Source organism: Euphorbia lathyris, chromosome 2 (genome assembly GCF_963576675.1).
Source record: "Euphorbia lathyris chromosome 2, ddEupLath1.1, whole genome shotgun sequence".
NCBI classification, from domain to species: domain Eukaryota; kingdom Viridiplantae; phylum Streptophyta; class Magnoliopsida; order Malpighiales; family Euphorbiaceae; genus Euphorbia; species Euphorbia lathyris.
In genome coordinates, this window is record NC_088911.1 from 111,660,510 (window position 1) to 111,675,516 (window position 15,007).

Genomic DNA, 15,007 nt, shown 5'->3' on the forward strand with positions numbered 1-15,007 from the left:
TTCGATAGAGGATGATTTGCTACAACGTATCAAGGATGTCAAAACCCCTAAAGAAAGATGAGACACTCTTGTCAAAGTATTTGCAAGAACAAACAATGTCAAGCTCCAACAACACAAGAATGAGTTACTGCCAGTCTCGCAAAACGACATGACGGTGAGTCCATACTTTAGTAAAGTTAAAACTTTATGTAAAGAAACATCAAAATTGGATCCTGAAAATAAAATTACTGAAACGAGAATAATTGCGTCCCGAATTTAATGTGCTTGTCACAACAACTAGTGGATGGGCTAACGAGCCAAATTTAAATGAATTAGAAATTATTTTGGCTAATCAAGAGGCTCTAAATAAACAAATGTCTAAAGTCTCAGTTAATGATGAAGATAAAGCACCTTTTAGTAATAAGAATAACATCCAGACACCGCGAGATCAAGAAATGGCGGAAAATTCAAACAACAAGGCTGACAGCAAACTCCACAAGGAGGGAGTTGGCAACAAGGGGGCTTACCACATTCACAACCATATGAAGAAGATGAGAAGACGTATTGACGAAAAAACAATCAGTACTATGTTTGCGGCAAAAGAGATCATTATGCACGAGATTATTAGTACAAGAAAGTATAAGGAAACATCATTACTTCCACACACACTCAAGAAAGAAAGCGAAGACGAATAAGATTTTCAAGATTCAAGTCCCATGCTAAATCCGGCGATATATGATTCAGTCACATCATATATAGCAGATGGAAAGAAAGAGCAAGCACGTGCTACTAGAAAGCAAAATGAGGAGGAGCTAATAAGGCAATTAGGATGCCTTCAACTTCTCAACTTTGTACTGATGATTGAAGATCAGAGTGGCGATGAGAAACCACTTGAGGAGCCTTCAAATGGAGAAAAGGACAAGACAGATTTTCAAAAAGAGCCACTAGCTTCGTGTGAAATGCTACAAGCCAAGGGAGAGATGAAGCGTAAAGGAATTACTAAGATATTACCACCTAAGGAAGAGGTAAATTGTAAACAACAAGTAATGACTGAGATACTGCCACTAAGGAGGAAAGTCAGACGTGAAAATCAAAATTTTCTGAGACATCGCCACCGAAGATGAAGGTGGAGCCTAAGTCAATAGGTCCGTCAAAAGGGTCGTCACCTAAGGTGCAGAAGCTAGAGGAGAAAGTGGAGCACAAGGTGAACATAGCTAAAGGTGGAGTCGTTACATCGAGGAAATATAAGCAAGATGCTTACAACCAACAAAGGTTCGCCAAGAAGGAATCATCAAGGAGGTGGTGTTGTTGGAAGCTCTAGTCAAGAGTTTGAGAGAATTGGTTAAGCTAGAAAAAGCTTGCCAATATTGATTAGAGAACCAATAACGAAAAATGAAGAGATATTGTAATCATACATCAAGGTGGCGTGGGTTGAGGGAGACCAACAAGGAGTAGTGTTGCGGTCCCAACAGGATGGAAAAACCTAAGCTTGCCATAAGCATGAAAGAGGAGCATCAATCACAAATGTGAAGGTCAACAAGTCAAAATAAACCAAATCCTAAGTACGATTATGGAGCATTGATCGAATAAGCTATAATAGAGGAGTCTGTGATATATGAAGAAACATCTTCAAATAAGGAGTTGAATACAAAAGAATATTTGAAAAAAGCAACTTCGAATGACTAAAAATACGGAGTACTAAAAATTGGTGTTGCGGGGAGTATTTAAAAATATTCATCACCAATTTTTAGAATTCTCTAGATACTTAGGTTAATTAGTATTCTAGAATGGGTTAAGGTGCAAAAATATCCCTAACGTTTTGGACCAGGAGCAATTTTACCCCTAACGTCTAAAATGGTGCAATTTTACCCCTAATGTTGGAAGTCAGGAGCAATTTTACCCCCTAACGTTGATAAATTGGTTCAATTTGAGAAATAATTGATCAAACTGTCTTCTCGATCATGAATTTTGTCATTTACATTTCACTTGTGCGTCATTTTATCAGTAACAGATCGCAAGCACATATTGGCATGTGAAAAAAAATAAAAAAAAATATACTGTCTTTTTGTATGAACTAGACAAAAAAAATTCAAAAAATTCACCGAATTTATAAATATTAATCTCCAATTCTATTATTAAATTATAAAAAATATGAAATCTTTTTCTTTTTAAAACGAATTGTTATACAATTGATGCAGAATAAGAAACTAAAATATCTGTGTTTTATAATAGTGTCTGAAATTGGTCCAATTTATCAACGTTAGGGGTAAAATTGCTCCTGGCTTCCAACGTTAGAGGTAAAATTGCTCCGGCCCAAAACGTTAGGAGTATTTTTACACCTTAACCCATTCTAGAATATATAATCTTGAATTTACTATTTCTAGGTCATCTTCAATATTTCTAGTTAGTCATTGTAACCCACAAAAATATGTGTTCATAAATGAGTGTGTAGTCAATTTGTGTGTAAATGAGTTCGAATAAATAAAGTTTATTTAATTTAAGTTTTCCATATTTAACATCAATTTGTTTTTCTTATATATAGTTTGTATGGATCCTCTCCCTACTAAAACTTTTTATTTTAAAAAGCTCTGTATGCATTAGAATCATATTTTACTAATAAAGCACAACTTTTTCTCCATTTCTGATGTGCGATTCAGCATGGTCACTTCTTGCTCAACCTTTCTATTTTAGTGTCCCTCACTCTAGAATAAGTCGTGATAGACCCATCAATTTCTACTTGGTTCATTCCCGAACCAACATGTTGAGAATCAGATTCTGCTACCAATTATAATAGCTTGGCCCAACATCATTCAGATATTTTTTACTTTGATTCGAATCAAACTTATGAGCTTTAAAGCACGCCTATATGTATTTGAAATACATTTTATAAAAGCATAATGATTTTCTCTTCATTTCCAATTTAGCATTCAGTTAATTCCGCTCTCATTACATTCTTTAAGATCATAACTTTCTCAAGCCTTCTACTCTGTTGACCACCTATAAAAAAGCGCGGATGGTTGTAAATTATTCAGTCTACATATTGCCATTTTTTACGCAAATATTTTTTTATACCATAGCCCAAAGGTTACAGAAACAACTGGACCTCTTAGATTGAAGTCAAAGATGGAGAAAATGACAATTGAATTTGAACCGGCCGGCATTGATTTTAATTAATTAGTTGTCCCAGTTTGTACGCAAATCTATCTTAATTAAGATAATGTTATTAATTTTCACTTAATTAGCATTTGAATGTAGAATAAAATTAAAAAATAATTAAGGAAACTTCCATGTAACTAAAACATATTATTATACTCTTCCATGTAATAATCTTTATTTTGTGGCAAGCACATAGACATCATAGGATTGATCAAAAGAGTAATTCCCAAATTCCATGGAGGAGATAACAAAGATAGCAAGAGCTTATTATGCAAATTTATCAGACAAGCAGAAGCAATCAGCGACTGATCTTTTCAAAACACTCGATAAAGATGGAGACGGAAAGATCAGTTTCGAAGAGTATGAGCAATACGTTAAGAAGAAGTTCAAATCAATTTCTTCTACTCAATTCTTTAAGAAGCTGGACAAAGATGAAGACGGGACGTTAGATTTCGAAGAGTTCATCACAGTTCAATACTTGTACACTACCGAAAGAGTTTATTTTTGCGACGGATGCAAAGTGTTTTTAGATGGAACGTATTTCACATGTGTTCACTGCTTTAATAACGTTTCTGGTAATACTTATGATTTGTGTTGTGATTGTTATGGCAGTAGAATTCATCATCAGCATTCTGTGTTTCTCGATAATTACACCTTGCTTCACGCTATCAGAAACAAAAATCAGGTAATTAATTATCTATTGGAGGTTTTATTTTATTTTATAAAGTGCAAAAATATTTTAATCGTTGACAATAATGAATAATTTTATCTCTAACATCTTGAGAATCCACTGTTGCGAATAAGAAACAAAATATTAGAATTTTATAATGTTTAAACAGGGGCGGAGCCAGTCCAGGGCTCGGGAGGGCTCCGCCAGCTCCACCCTTGACTAAAATATGTTCAGTAATTATAGTATATTAATGCGCGTTTGTAGTGTTATAATAGTATGTTGAGATGGTTGAGTTGGTTAAGAGACTTATTTTATTGTAAAAAGTTATGGGTTCAAACCCTTGGAACCTCCTTTGGACTTTAAAAAATTACCACAAACTACGCAATAAAAAATTACCGACAAACTACACAACTAAAAGTAGCCTCCTCAAACCTCAAATCATAGCTCCGCCACTGCATCTAAAATTGATTTAATTTGTTAATGTTATAATAAAATTACACGATTTTAAACATTAAAAGTAAAATTGCTACTGTTTTAAATGCGACGTTATGGATTATTATTGATTGAATGTAAATTTTGCAGAGGAAAGGTGGAGCTTCAGATGTAGTTGCGCTTGCAGATTTCGGCATTAGTACTACATCTGATGTTGTCAGCTTATGTACCCAAATGTAAATCATATATGTTTGTGGTTAATTATTCAATATTGTACCTTGTAAGATTTATATTTTGGAATACTATTTTGTTCTTCGATTAGCTTGGGTAAAGGATATAGATATGTGGCAATTGACACGGATTCGAGGATGGTTTCGGGTTTTATAGGCATTTTTTAGGTTATTTTAGTGTGTCGAGAGTTAAGAGATTAGAATTGAGAGGTGAATATTTTTCATTTCTATGTTGATGGTTAGGTGAATACTTAACGTTTAAAATAATACAATTTTACCTTTAACGTTGATTGTTAAGAGCAATTTTATTTCTAACGTTAACAAATTTTATAAATTTGAAAAATAATTCATCCAATTGTGTCTCAACCACGAAGCTTGATATCTTTACTTTACATATACCTAATTTTATTATTCATTAGTAACAAATTACAAACATATGAATATAGATATGAAACAAATTAAAATTAAAAAAAAAAACTATATTGTATTTTGTACGATTTTGACAAAAGAAAATCTAAATATTTTATTAAACTTAAAAATATTAATCTCCAATTTTATTATTAAATCACAAAAAAAATGTGATTTTTTAAAACTAACTAGTAGTATGCAATTAGTGCAAAATAAGAAATAATTTTTTTGTATTTTATAATGATGTATGAAATCGGCCCAACTTACCAACATTAAGGTAAAATTGCTATTGGTTGCCATTATTAAGGATAAAATCACACTATTTTAGACGTATTTATCAATGTTAGAGGTATTTCTGCATATTATCTATTTTTTATAACCCGCGAAGCCCAAAACGGGTTATATTCATTTCGCAAGCCCAGCCCATATTAAAGCCCCATGGGCTAAGATTGGACGGGACCCGAATGAAGGAAGCGGCGCAGCGAGTAAACCGCCCCGAATTCCTAAACGGAGCGTCAAGACTCCCACTCAGAACCACGTTCGTTGCCATGAAAGCCACGAAAGGGAGATGGCCTAAAAAGGAGTATGGGCCCTCGGAACGTGGCCCACTAAGGAGTAACCGCCCTCGGCAGTTACCCAAAAAACACCTATAAAAGGCCTTAAGAATAAGGGGGGAGGTACGTTCACATTTTTTCCCACAAAGCTATTGCTAAATTATAGACTCATTTTTACAAAAACTGACTTGATCGTCGGAGAGTTTTCCCGGAGATCCTGTCTCCGGTTTTGTTTTGCAGGTAACTCCGGCAAAGAATATCAAAGCGGATCCAGCAAGTTATCATTGGTGCGGTGAACGTGGACCTTTTTTACCAACACTTGGTTAAAGGTACACGAAGAACATGTCAGAACCATCACGAACGACCGGTGTTACGACCAGATCCACTAGCATGAACTCACGAGGTTCACGGATTGCAAATTCGCAGCCTGCAGGTACTCAGCCTGTGGTGCCTAGCTCGTCAGGCCCCTCGGGACAATTGGGTCCCTTATTGGAAGTGCAGGTGCAAAATGAAATGGAGATGTCCAATAGCGATTTCGTGCAGATGGCAGGACAGGTCTTGGCTTCGAATATGAGCCAGGCGGCTGGCGATCGAATGATTAATTTATTAACCGCCCTCGCCGAACGCGATACCGCCATGGCGCTTGCCCCTCAGGAACCTGTGGTTATCTCAACACAATCACCGACTATTCCTGTCATACCTGTCCTTCCGCAGCCATCTCAGGTGCCAAATCAAGTGGGCTAGAATAGTCGCACGAATCCACACAGTCACCCGAGCAACTACTCGCACCCAGATCTCATTACGACGACACCTCCAACCTGGCAGCCATCCCAACCGTTGCCAGGAATGCAAGGCACTCTTCCGCTACAACAACTGGACCCTTTTCCTCACAGACGTTCAGAATTGATGACGCCTAACACAACTATGTCTGGGCGTGAGCACACATGGAACTTTGATCCTATAACGGGACGGCGATTGGTCCACCAACAGGCACCCGTCTCAACACCGATGGGCGAGTGGATGCCATCCAGAATTCACCAGCAGCGGATGGAAGAGGTCCGGTGAGTACCCGATATTGACTTAGAAGATCAATTATGGAGCATGATGGAGCGAATGGGGTACTCACCTCGGCCGAGAGCAGAGGTCCAGAGCGATTCACCTTTTGCCCCTTCGTTGCGGGAATTCATTCCAGATCACAGAATCAAAGCACCTGCCATACCAAAATACTATGGGGATCCAAATTCTGACCCTGAGGCTCATGTCAGGAACTACAGAGAGTTAATGGATGTTGCAGGGGCAAGTGAAAGCATAATTTGCAGGTTATTCTCGACAACTTTGGGCGGTGCGGCATCTGATTGGTTTCGATCTTTACCGGCAGAATCTATTCACAATTGGCAACAATATAGTCGGGATTTCTGTGCGAAGTTCGTGGGCTGTAAAGCGGCAGATGTGACAGATAGGCAGCTGAAGGAGATCAAACAGAGAAACTATAATCCCCTAAGGGAATTTGTTGTCGCCTTTAACGATATCCTGGTGCGATTGCAGAACCCAGATATCGTGAGTATTCGCAACATCATGGCGGATGGAACCACAGATTGGAGCATGCGGGAAGAAATCATCCGTAACAAACCACGCACTGTAGCCGAGCTCATGAAGATAGCAAAGGAATTCATGGAAGTGGATGATGTCAACAGGGAACATAGGGCCCAAACTCGGCGAGAAAGAGATGCCGCTAGAACCACTTCGGACAGTTGGCGTCAGACCCAGTCCAAAAGTAATTTTGTTCGAAGAGGCGATCGTCCCTTTCAAGGTGGAGGATATCACACACCACTAAACACGACTCGCCAAGAGGTGTTACTTTGGATCGAAAAGAGCCCCTTGAAGAAGGATGTGCGGTTCCCCGAGGTGAAAGGCCGAACCAGTTTGGGGCGCTATCCCAGGAAGTATTGCAGGTTCCACAGGTTGAATGGCCATGACACAGATGATTGCTACGAACTGAAGAAGGAAATAGAAAAACTGATCGAGAGAGGCAAGCTGAGTCAATTTGTAAGAAAAGAAACAGCTGATGAGAAAACAACGCTCCCGCATGAGGGAGAAACACGGCCAGAAAAGAAGCAGAAGAAAGGGGTGATAAACGTGATAGCAGGCGGAATCTACGAGCCTCCAACAAAAAGAACTCGCCGTGAACGGCGAAAGAGCAACACACATAGGGGGGATGCCCTCAATTACTCATTTGCGAGAATCACGGAGCCACATGCGGATGCCCTGGTGATCACGATGGCCATTGAAGGATGGGACGTCAAGCGGGTCCTTATCGACACAGGCAGTTCTTGCAACGTCATTACCCGGACAGCATTCAACAAGTTGGGAATCAATGACGAGCGGGTGGAACACACCTTCATGGATGTAACTGGTTTTAGGGGTCAATCCTCCCAAACAAGTGGGCAGGTGGTGTTGGAGGCAGAAATGGGCGATAAGAATCTAAAATGGCGAGGTGATTTAGAATTCGCAATTGTTGATCTCCCACTGGCCTACAACATAATTCTGGGACGGCCATTCCTGTCGGAGACGGAGTCGCTCATCTCAATGAAGCATTTAACGTTACATTTGCCAACACACCAAGGGCGAGTCATAGTTGAAGGTGATCAACTTGTATCTCAACAGGCCTATACATTATCACTTGAACCAAAACCGGAAGAGGAGGATAAAGTCGAAGAGAAGCTGCCGGCGGAAGCATTGGGAGAAACGGAACTATTCGCCATCTCGAATGACAAGAACGTGCGAATAGCGGCTGGACTCTCAGAAGAAACAAAGAAGGCCATTACCGAGGTATTGATCCAATGTGAGTCGGCATTTGCCGCCCCAAATGAAGTGTTAAAAGGAATAAGCCCAGACGTAGCAACCCATCGATTGAATGTAGACAAAGGGGCAACCCCAGTGCGGCAAAAGAAGAGGGGACATGCTCCTGAGCGGCAAAAGGCGATTGAAAAAGCAGTGGCGGACTTGCTAAGGTCGGATGCGATTCGAGAAGTCACCTATCCGGAATGGCTAGCCAATGTGGTGCTAGTCAAAAAGCCGAATGGAACGTACAGAATGTGCGTCGACTTCAACGACTTGAATAAGGCATGTCCGAAAGATATGTATCCACTTCCTAACATTGATATATTGGTAGATGGAACTGCAGGATATGAAGCTTTATCATTCACCGACGTGAAATCCAGTTACCATCAGATACCCATGGAGAAGGCGGATGAAATCAAAACATCATTCATAACTCACCAGGCGACTTATTGCTTCAAGGTGATGCCCTTTGGATTGAAAAATGCGGGAGCAACATACCAGAGGATGATGAACAAGATATTTTCAGACAAATCCGGCGAGAACTTCTCGATCTATGTTGATGACATGATCATCAAAAGCAAGAAAATGCAAGACCACCCGCGGGATATCAAAGAAATCCTAGAAGTGTTGATCAAATATGGCCTCAAATTGAACCCAGAGAAATGCACATTCGGAGCAAGAGCGGGAAAGTTCCTGGGTTTCATTGTTAGCGGCAAAGGGGTTGGGGCGAATCCTGAGAAGGTTAAAGCAGTAATGGAGATGAAGACGCCAAGGAACATAAGGGAAGTACAGAGACTGAACGGGCGGTTGGTGGCATTAGGGCGATTCATATTATGCTCAGCTAGGCGATGTCTACCTTTCTACAATGCCATCAAAAAATCCAAGTCCTTTGAATGGACGCCGGATTGTCAAGAAGCATTTGAGGGGATAAAGCGATTACTATGTTATCCGCCCTTAATGAGCAGGCCGGAAGACGGAGAAGATCTGTTTCTTTATGTATCCGTCACCAGCATGGCGATATGCACTGTGATGGTGCGAGAAGAAGAAGGGCAACAATATCCAGTATACTACGTGAGCAAAGTCTTGAAGGACGCAGAACTCCGGTATTCGAAGTTGGACAAAATGGCCCTCGCGGTGATAACCACGGCGACTAGATTGAAACCATATTTTCAGGCGCATACTGTCATTGTGAGAACTGGCATCCCAATGCGAAAGGTACTGCAGAAACCTGACGCATCCGGCCGGTTGATGGAATGGTCAATTCGCCTGGGCGAATTCGATATCCGCTATGAAGGAAGACCAGCGCTAAAGAGCCAAGTGCTCGCCGACTTCGTGAACGAATTCACCTGGGATGATGATGAATGTCCAAAGGCACAAAAAGAAGAGTGGAGCATGTACACAGATGGGGCCTTATCTGCAGACGGAGCTAGGCTAGGAATCGTCATCAAAGGTCCGGAGGTTATCCGCCTGTACTATGCAGCAAAATTAACTTTCAAAACTACCAATAATGCCGCAGAATATGAGGCTATGATATGTGGATTGAGGTTGCTCAATGAACTCACCCCAGAAAGAGTGGTAATCTACAGCGATTCCAAACTCATAATAAACCAGATCACAAAAAATTATCTGGTGAAACAGGAGGAGCTAGTAAAATACCATCAGGTGGTCAGCCGATTGACACAAGAGTTAACGCACAAGGGAGTCATTTTGGAGATGGTGCATGTTCCACGAGGCCAAAATGCAAAAGCTGACGAATTGGCAAAAGCAGCGGCAAGTAGAGAACCATGGAGTCAAAAAGCATGCAGCTTGGAAATAAAATCGGCACCAGCATTCGAGGTTGATCAGATTATGATCATCGAGGAACTGGAAGACGATGAAGATTGGTGGATGCCAATCCGTCAATATCTGGAGCAGGGAGATTTGCCGGTTGATAAGAGCTTAGCCAGAAAAATAATTGGGCAGTCGGCACGATACTCAATACGGGATGGAACTTTGTATCGGAAATCGTACACATGTCCATGGTTGAAATGCGTTAGTCGCAATGAAGGAGACTATGTGCTGCGAGAACTACACGAAGGAATTTGTGGCGCGCACGAAGCTTCGGCGGCATTGGCAAGAAAGGTCAAACTGATGGGATACTACTGGCCCGAGGTGGTGGAAGATTCCCAGAAGATGGTTGCAGAATGTCACAACTGTCAAATCCATGCGAATGAAAAGCATGTTCCCGGAGCTGAACAAATCACTATAATGACGGCGTGGCCATTCGCAACATGGGGAATTGATATAGTAGGTCCATTCCCAGAAACAACAAAGAAAAGGAAGTATTTGATAGTCGCAGTGGACCACTTCAGCAAATGGGTAGAAGCGGAGGCAGTAACCGCACAAACACCTGAGCGAATGATCGAGTTCTTACGAGAGAACATTATCATGCGATTTGGGATCCCGCAGAAGCTTATAACCGACAATGGCACCCAGTTCAACTGTGCCAAGTTCAAAACATACTGCGAAAGCATGGGAATCAAGAATCATTTTTCTTCTCTAAACCATCCCCAATCAAATGGTATGACGGAGGTTACCAACAGGGCCATGGTTCAAGGCATCAAGAAGCGGCTAGGTGACAAAAAAACAGGTTGGGCGGATGAGATACCCCATATGTTGTGGGCATACAGAACCTCTGTAAAGGCAGCAACAGGCGAAACACCTTTCTCGCTAGTTTATGGAGCCGAAGCAGTCCTACCTGTTGAAATCAAGTCGCCCACAGATCGGATAATTTATTATTGCGACACACAAAATCCTATCAACATCAGAGATGCTTTGGATTCTGTGGAGGAACGAAGAGAAAAAGCTTACATCCGAATGGCAATGTACCGCAATAGAATCAAGAAATACCATGACAGAAGAGTGCGAAAAGTAATGATCAACGAAAACGACTTGGTCTTGAAAAAAGCAGATAAAATACAGTCTAGAGATGGCAAAGGCAAGCTAGGCGTCAACTGGATCGGGCCATACAAAGTATCCAAGAAGATGGGACCGGCCACTTTCGAAATAGAAGAAATGAGTGGAAAGAAGCTCCCGCGCACCTGGAATCTAGAGAATCTACGCCTATATAGAAAGGCCGAGTAGTTCGAGGAAATGACGAGTACTCTTTTTCCTTTTATGAGTTTTTCCCACTGGGTTTTCTGATAAAAGGTTTTAATGAGGCTTCGATCCCGCACAATTGGTGTACATATGTAATAAAATTTTTCTCGTCATCAATAAAAGTTATTACATTCACTCAGTATGTTACAACAAAATGCGGATTCTTTACAAAAACACATAAATGTGTTGCCTCTTAAAGAAAGGCGGATGCATGATTACGCATCACTCGCAAAAAACCTTAGGGTTAAAATCAAAAACACATAAATGTGTTGCCTGTTAAAGAAAGGCGGATGCTTGATTACGCATCACTCGTAAAAAACCTTAGGGTTAAAATCAAAAACACATAAATGTGTTGCCTGTTAAAGAAAGGCGGATGCATGATTACGCATCACTCGCAAAACCTTATGATCAAAACTTATGATTATTTTCGAAAGAAGAATTATAAGTTAAGGCATAAAATTAAGCGAATAAACGAGTACTCAAAATTGCAAAAAAGGGTCTGGCCACCCTAGCTATGAAGAAACACAAATATGGAGTCGGCAAAAGGACAAAGGGCACATATAAAGGGCAAAAAAGTGACAATCACACACATATGAAAAGCAACAACCGAAAGAAAATATATATATCAGAGCGGTTTGTTACATGGTTTTTACATACAAAAGTCCAAATATAAGTTAAGCTATGCTACAGCTTCCTCTCCTTCGCCCCTAATGCCCTCCTGGACTGCGGCGACTCCCTCATCTCCTCCGGTAGGAGGATCTACTTCAAGCGAATCCTCAACCCTTGAATCGGTAACCGCTTCAGTAACCTCTTCGGCAAGAGGTACCTCTTGCACAGGTTGAGAAACGGCTTGGGGTGTCTCTCCTTCCGCGGGCTGAATAGGGATCTCGCAGCTAATCGGAGGATCCTGAAGACTCTTCCAATCTAAGAAGAATACCTCATCCATATCAGCATCCTCGGCTTCCAGCTTATCCCACTCCCCAGTTAAATCCTTTTCAGGGATGGGAACTTTGGGGCGGTTAAGTACTAGACCCTAATGCCCGTGCTCATAAGCGGCATGAATCCGCTCCCCATACCAGTAGATGCGGGCGCCATCTTCAGCCAAAATCTCCTCAACCCTCTTCTTTTGGGCCTCCTTGAAAGCAGCTAGGTCGTCGAGGGCTTTTTGCAGTTCATCGGACTTGGCCTGAAGGGATTTAAGGGCCTCCTCCTTCTCGCCCACGGCCTTCTGACAGGTGCCCTCTAAGACCTTCACCTTCCCTTGGACATCATCATAAAGCGACTTCTGAGTCGCCAATTCCGTACCAAGACTTTCCAACTCCTTGGCTCGCTCTGCATCCCTTCGGAGAATGCCCTCAGCGAAATTGATAATCTGCATATAACACGTCTCACAAATAAAAATGGGCGAATAGAAATATGCGGTTACAATGAACACAAGATATTTGAAAGCGAAGGACAAAGCAATAATATACCTCTACAGAACGCTTCTCGATCCCTTCCACAGCAGTATGGAGCGGTACTTGCTCGCGCACACGGGAGGCAGAGGGAAGTCGCCCAAGGACATTGCATATGGAAGATACAATATCCTTGCAAGAGAAGTTCACGGCCAGGCCGAAAGTCCTAGTCCACCATCCGCTAATATCGGGGATTGGCTGCAAAAGCATAAAGAAAAATATCAAGAGAACGGCAGATAGCTCATGAGGAAAAAGTAGCAATACGAGAGGGAGTAGATCAAGATACCTCGTGAATGGGGGTACTGCTCTTTCCTTTAGACGAGGCGGATACAGGTGCGCCGCCAACAGTAAGGGACACAGAAGTGTTCTTCTTTTTAGAACGAGAAGACTCTGTATCCGCACTTATCTTCCGCTTCCTGGTTAAAGGAAGATCCTCGGAGGCAGAAGCGGGACCTTGTGAAGCGGAAGCCCTAACCGGGGAAGCCGCCCCAATAGAAGGAATCGTCCCTCCAGAAGGATCCGCCCCTACAACGGAAGCGGTTTCCATCATCCGCTTCTTTCTTCTCGCCAGGGCTTTAGCCTCCCGATCTGCAGCGATTTGAGATAAAGGATCACCCCTGCAAAGGGTTAAAAGAAACCATCAACTTGGAAATAAAAAGTACCTTGCACAAAAACGCGATAAGGAATATAGACAACGCGATCCCCCTCGCGGTACGCAATCGCTACTCGGCTCCTTAGCATATGAAAGGCCTGATCGTATGTCCATACAAAAGGAGGAGTGCTCTTCAGGAACTTGATAACGGCGGATTCTTCCTTGTTGGGATACCCGAAGTTCAAACTCTTTACGTTGGGTCGGCTCCAGCAACGAAGGAAGTTCAGGTTTTCCTCATTAAACTTGATAAAAAAAGTAAGATCGATCCCACTCGCGGATCTTATTCAGCTTCTCGTCAAAACCATAGTATCCGCTCTGACGGATGAAAGTGAAATACCCAGCCGAGCTTTTGAAATGGTGGAGCTTGGAGAAGATTTTGGGCGAAAAGGGAACCTCCAAACAATCCGCCAAGAATTTGTCCAGAGTCAAATCGGCCCAGCCGTTAGGATGCAATTGCCCGGGCGCGATTCCGTAACCGCCTAGGACGGAAGCAATCTCATCCGCCAGCGGATAAGTGAAGCCGCAGATAATCTGGGCCACGAAAATAGTGAAGTACCCCTTTGGAAAATCGCCCGGTCCCCTATCCTCCCCAGGAATGATAGTCTCGAGACCTCGGAGCCAGGGATAATGCTCCCGCAAATCATCGATTGTCTCTTGACAAACCAGACTTCCCGACATGTCCTTCTTTGGTAACAAACGAGGGGTTGGGACAGGTGGCGGAATCAACTTTTTGGGGTCAAAACCTAAACCCTCGTCGGTTGTATTCGCCAGATGAAGGAAGTCGGCAGGATGAGAATTACACCCAGGAGAGCTGGTTGAAGCTTCCTCAACCATCTCTTCGACCTCGTTAGAGACCTCGCGGACATAATCGTCGTCAAACGGCGCGAAGTCGAGGTCTGACATGATCGATAAAAGGAAAACAGAAGCAAAAAGCCGAACAAGGAACAAATGTGAAAAGAAAAACTTACATGAAAAAGACAACACAGTGAAGTGACGGGATTAAGAGGTCAACGCCGGAAAAGAAGTAACGAAATTAAAAGGTCGACGCCGGAGAAAACGAAAGAGGGGAAATGCACAAATTCAAAACTTTGAAATAATCGGACAAAGACGAAGCGTCCCCTATAAAAAGACCCTAAAAGGGCTCTTGCTAGACCAAGGGGGAGGCATGTGATAACCCGCGAAGCCCAAAACGGGTTATATTCATTTCGCAAGCCCAGTCCATATTAAAGCCCCATGGGCTAAGATTGGACGGGACCCGAATGAAGGAAGCGGGCGCAGCGAGTAAACCGCCCCGAATTCCTAAACGGAGCGTCAAGACTCCCACTCAGAACCACGTTCGTTGCCATGAAAACCACGAAAGGGACATGGCCTAAAAAGGGGTAACCGCCCTCGGAACGTGGCCCACTAAGGAGTAACCGCCCTCGGCGGTTACCCAAAAAACATCTATAAAAGGCCTTAAGAATAAGGGGGGAGGTACGTTCACATTTTTTCCC

The 15,007-nt window shown here is 42.2% G+C and overlaps 2 protein-coding genes across 2 annotated transcripts; one reads left to right on the plus strand and one right to left on the minus strand.

Annotated features, from left to right (window-relative positions):
* Positions 1–3,289: 3,289 nt before the first annotated feature.
* Positions 3,290–4,703, plus strand: LOC136216477 (uncharacterized). Its single transcript, XM_066002988.1, has 2 exons — positions 3,290–3,820; positions 4,388–4,703. Exons 1-2 carry the CDS (start codon positions 3,371–3,373, stop codon positions 4,475–4,477), a joined length of 540 nt encoding a protein of 179 aa, XP_065859060.1. The 5' UTR covers positions 3,290–3,370; the 3' UTR covers positions 4,478–4,703.
* A 7,404-nt stretch (positions 4,704–12,107) lies between these two features.
* LOC136216513 (uncharacterized) lies at positions 12,108–13,489 on the minus strand. The gene is made up of 3 exons (XM_066003047.1): positions 13,149–13,489; positions 12,881–13,060; positions 12,108–12,780 (listed from the first exon to the last, which is right to left on the minus strand). The coding sequence occupies exons 1-3, from the start codon at positions 13,410–13,412 to the stop codon at positions 12,442–12,444; spliced, it is 783 nt and encodes a 260-aa protein (XP_065859119.1). The 5' UTR covers positions 13,413–13,489; the 3' UTR covers positions 12,108–12,441.
* Positions 13,490–15,007: the final 1,518 nt, after the last annotated feature.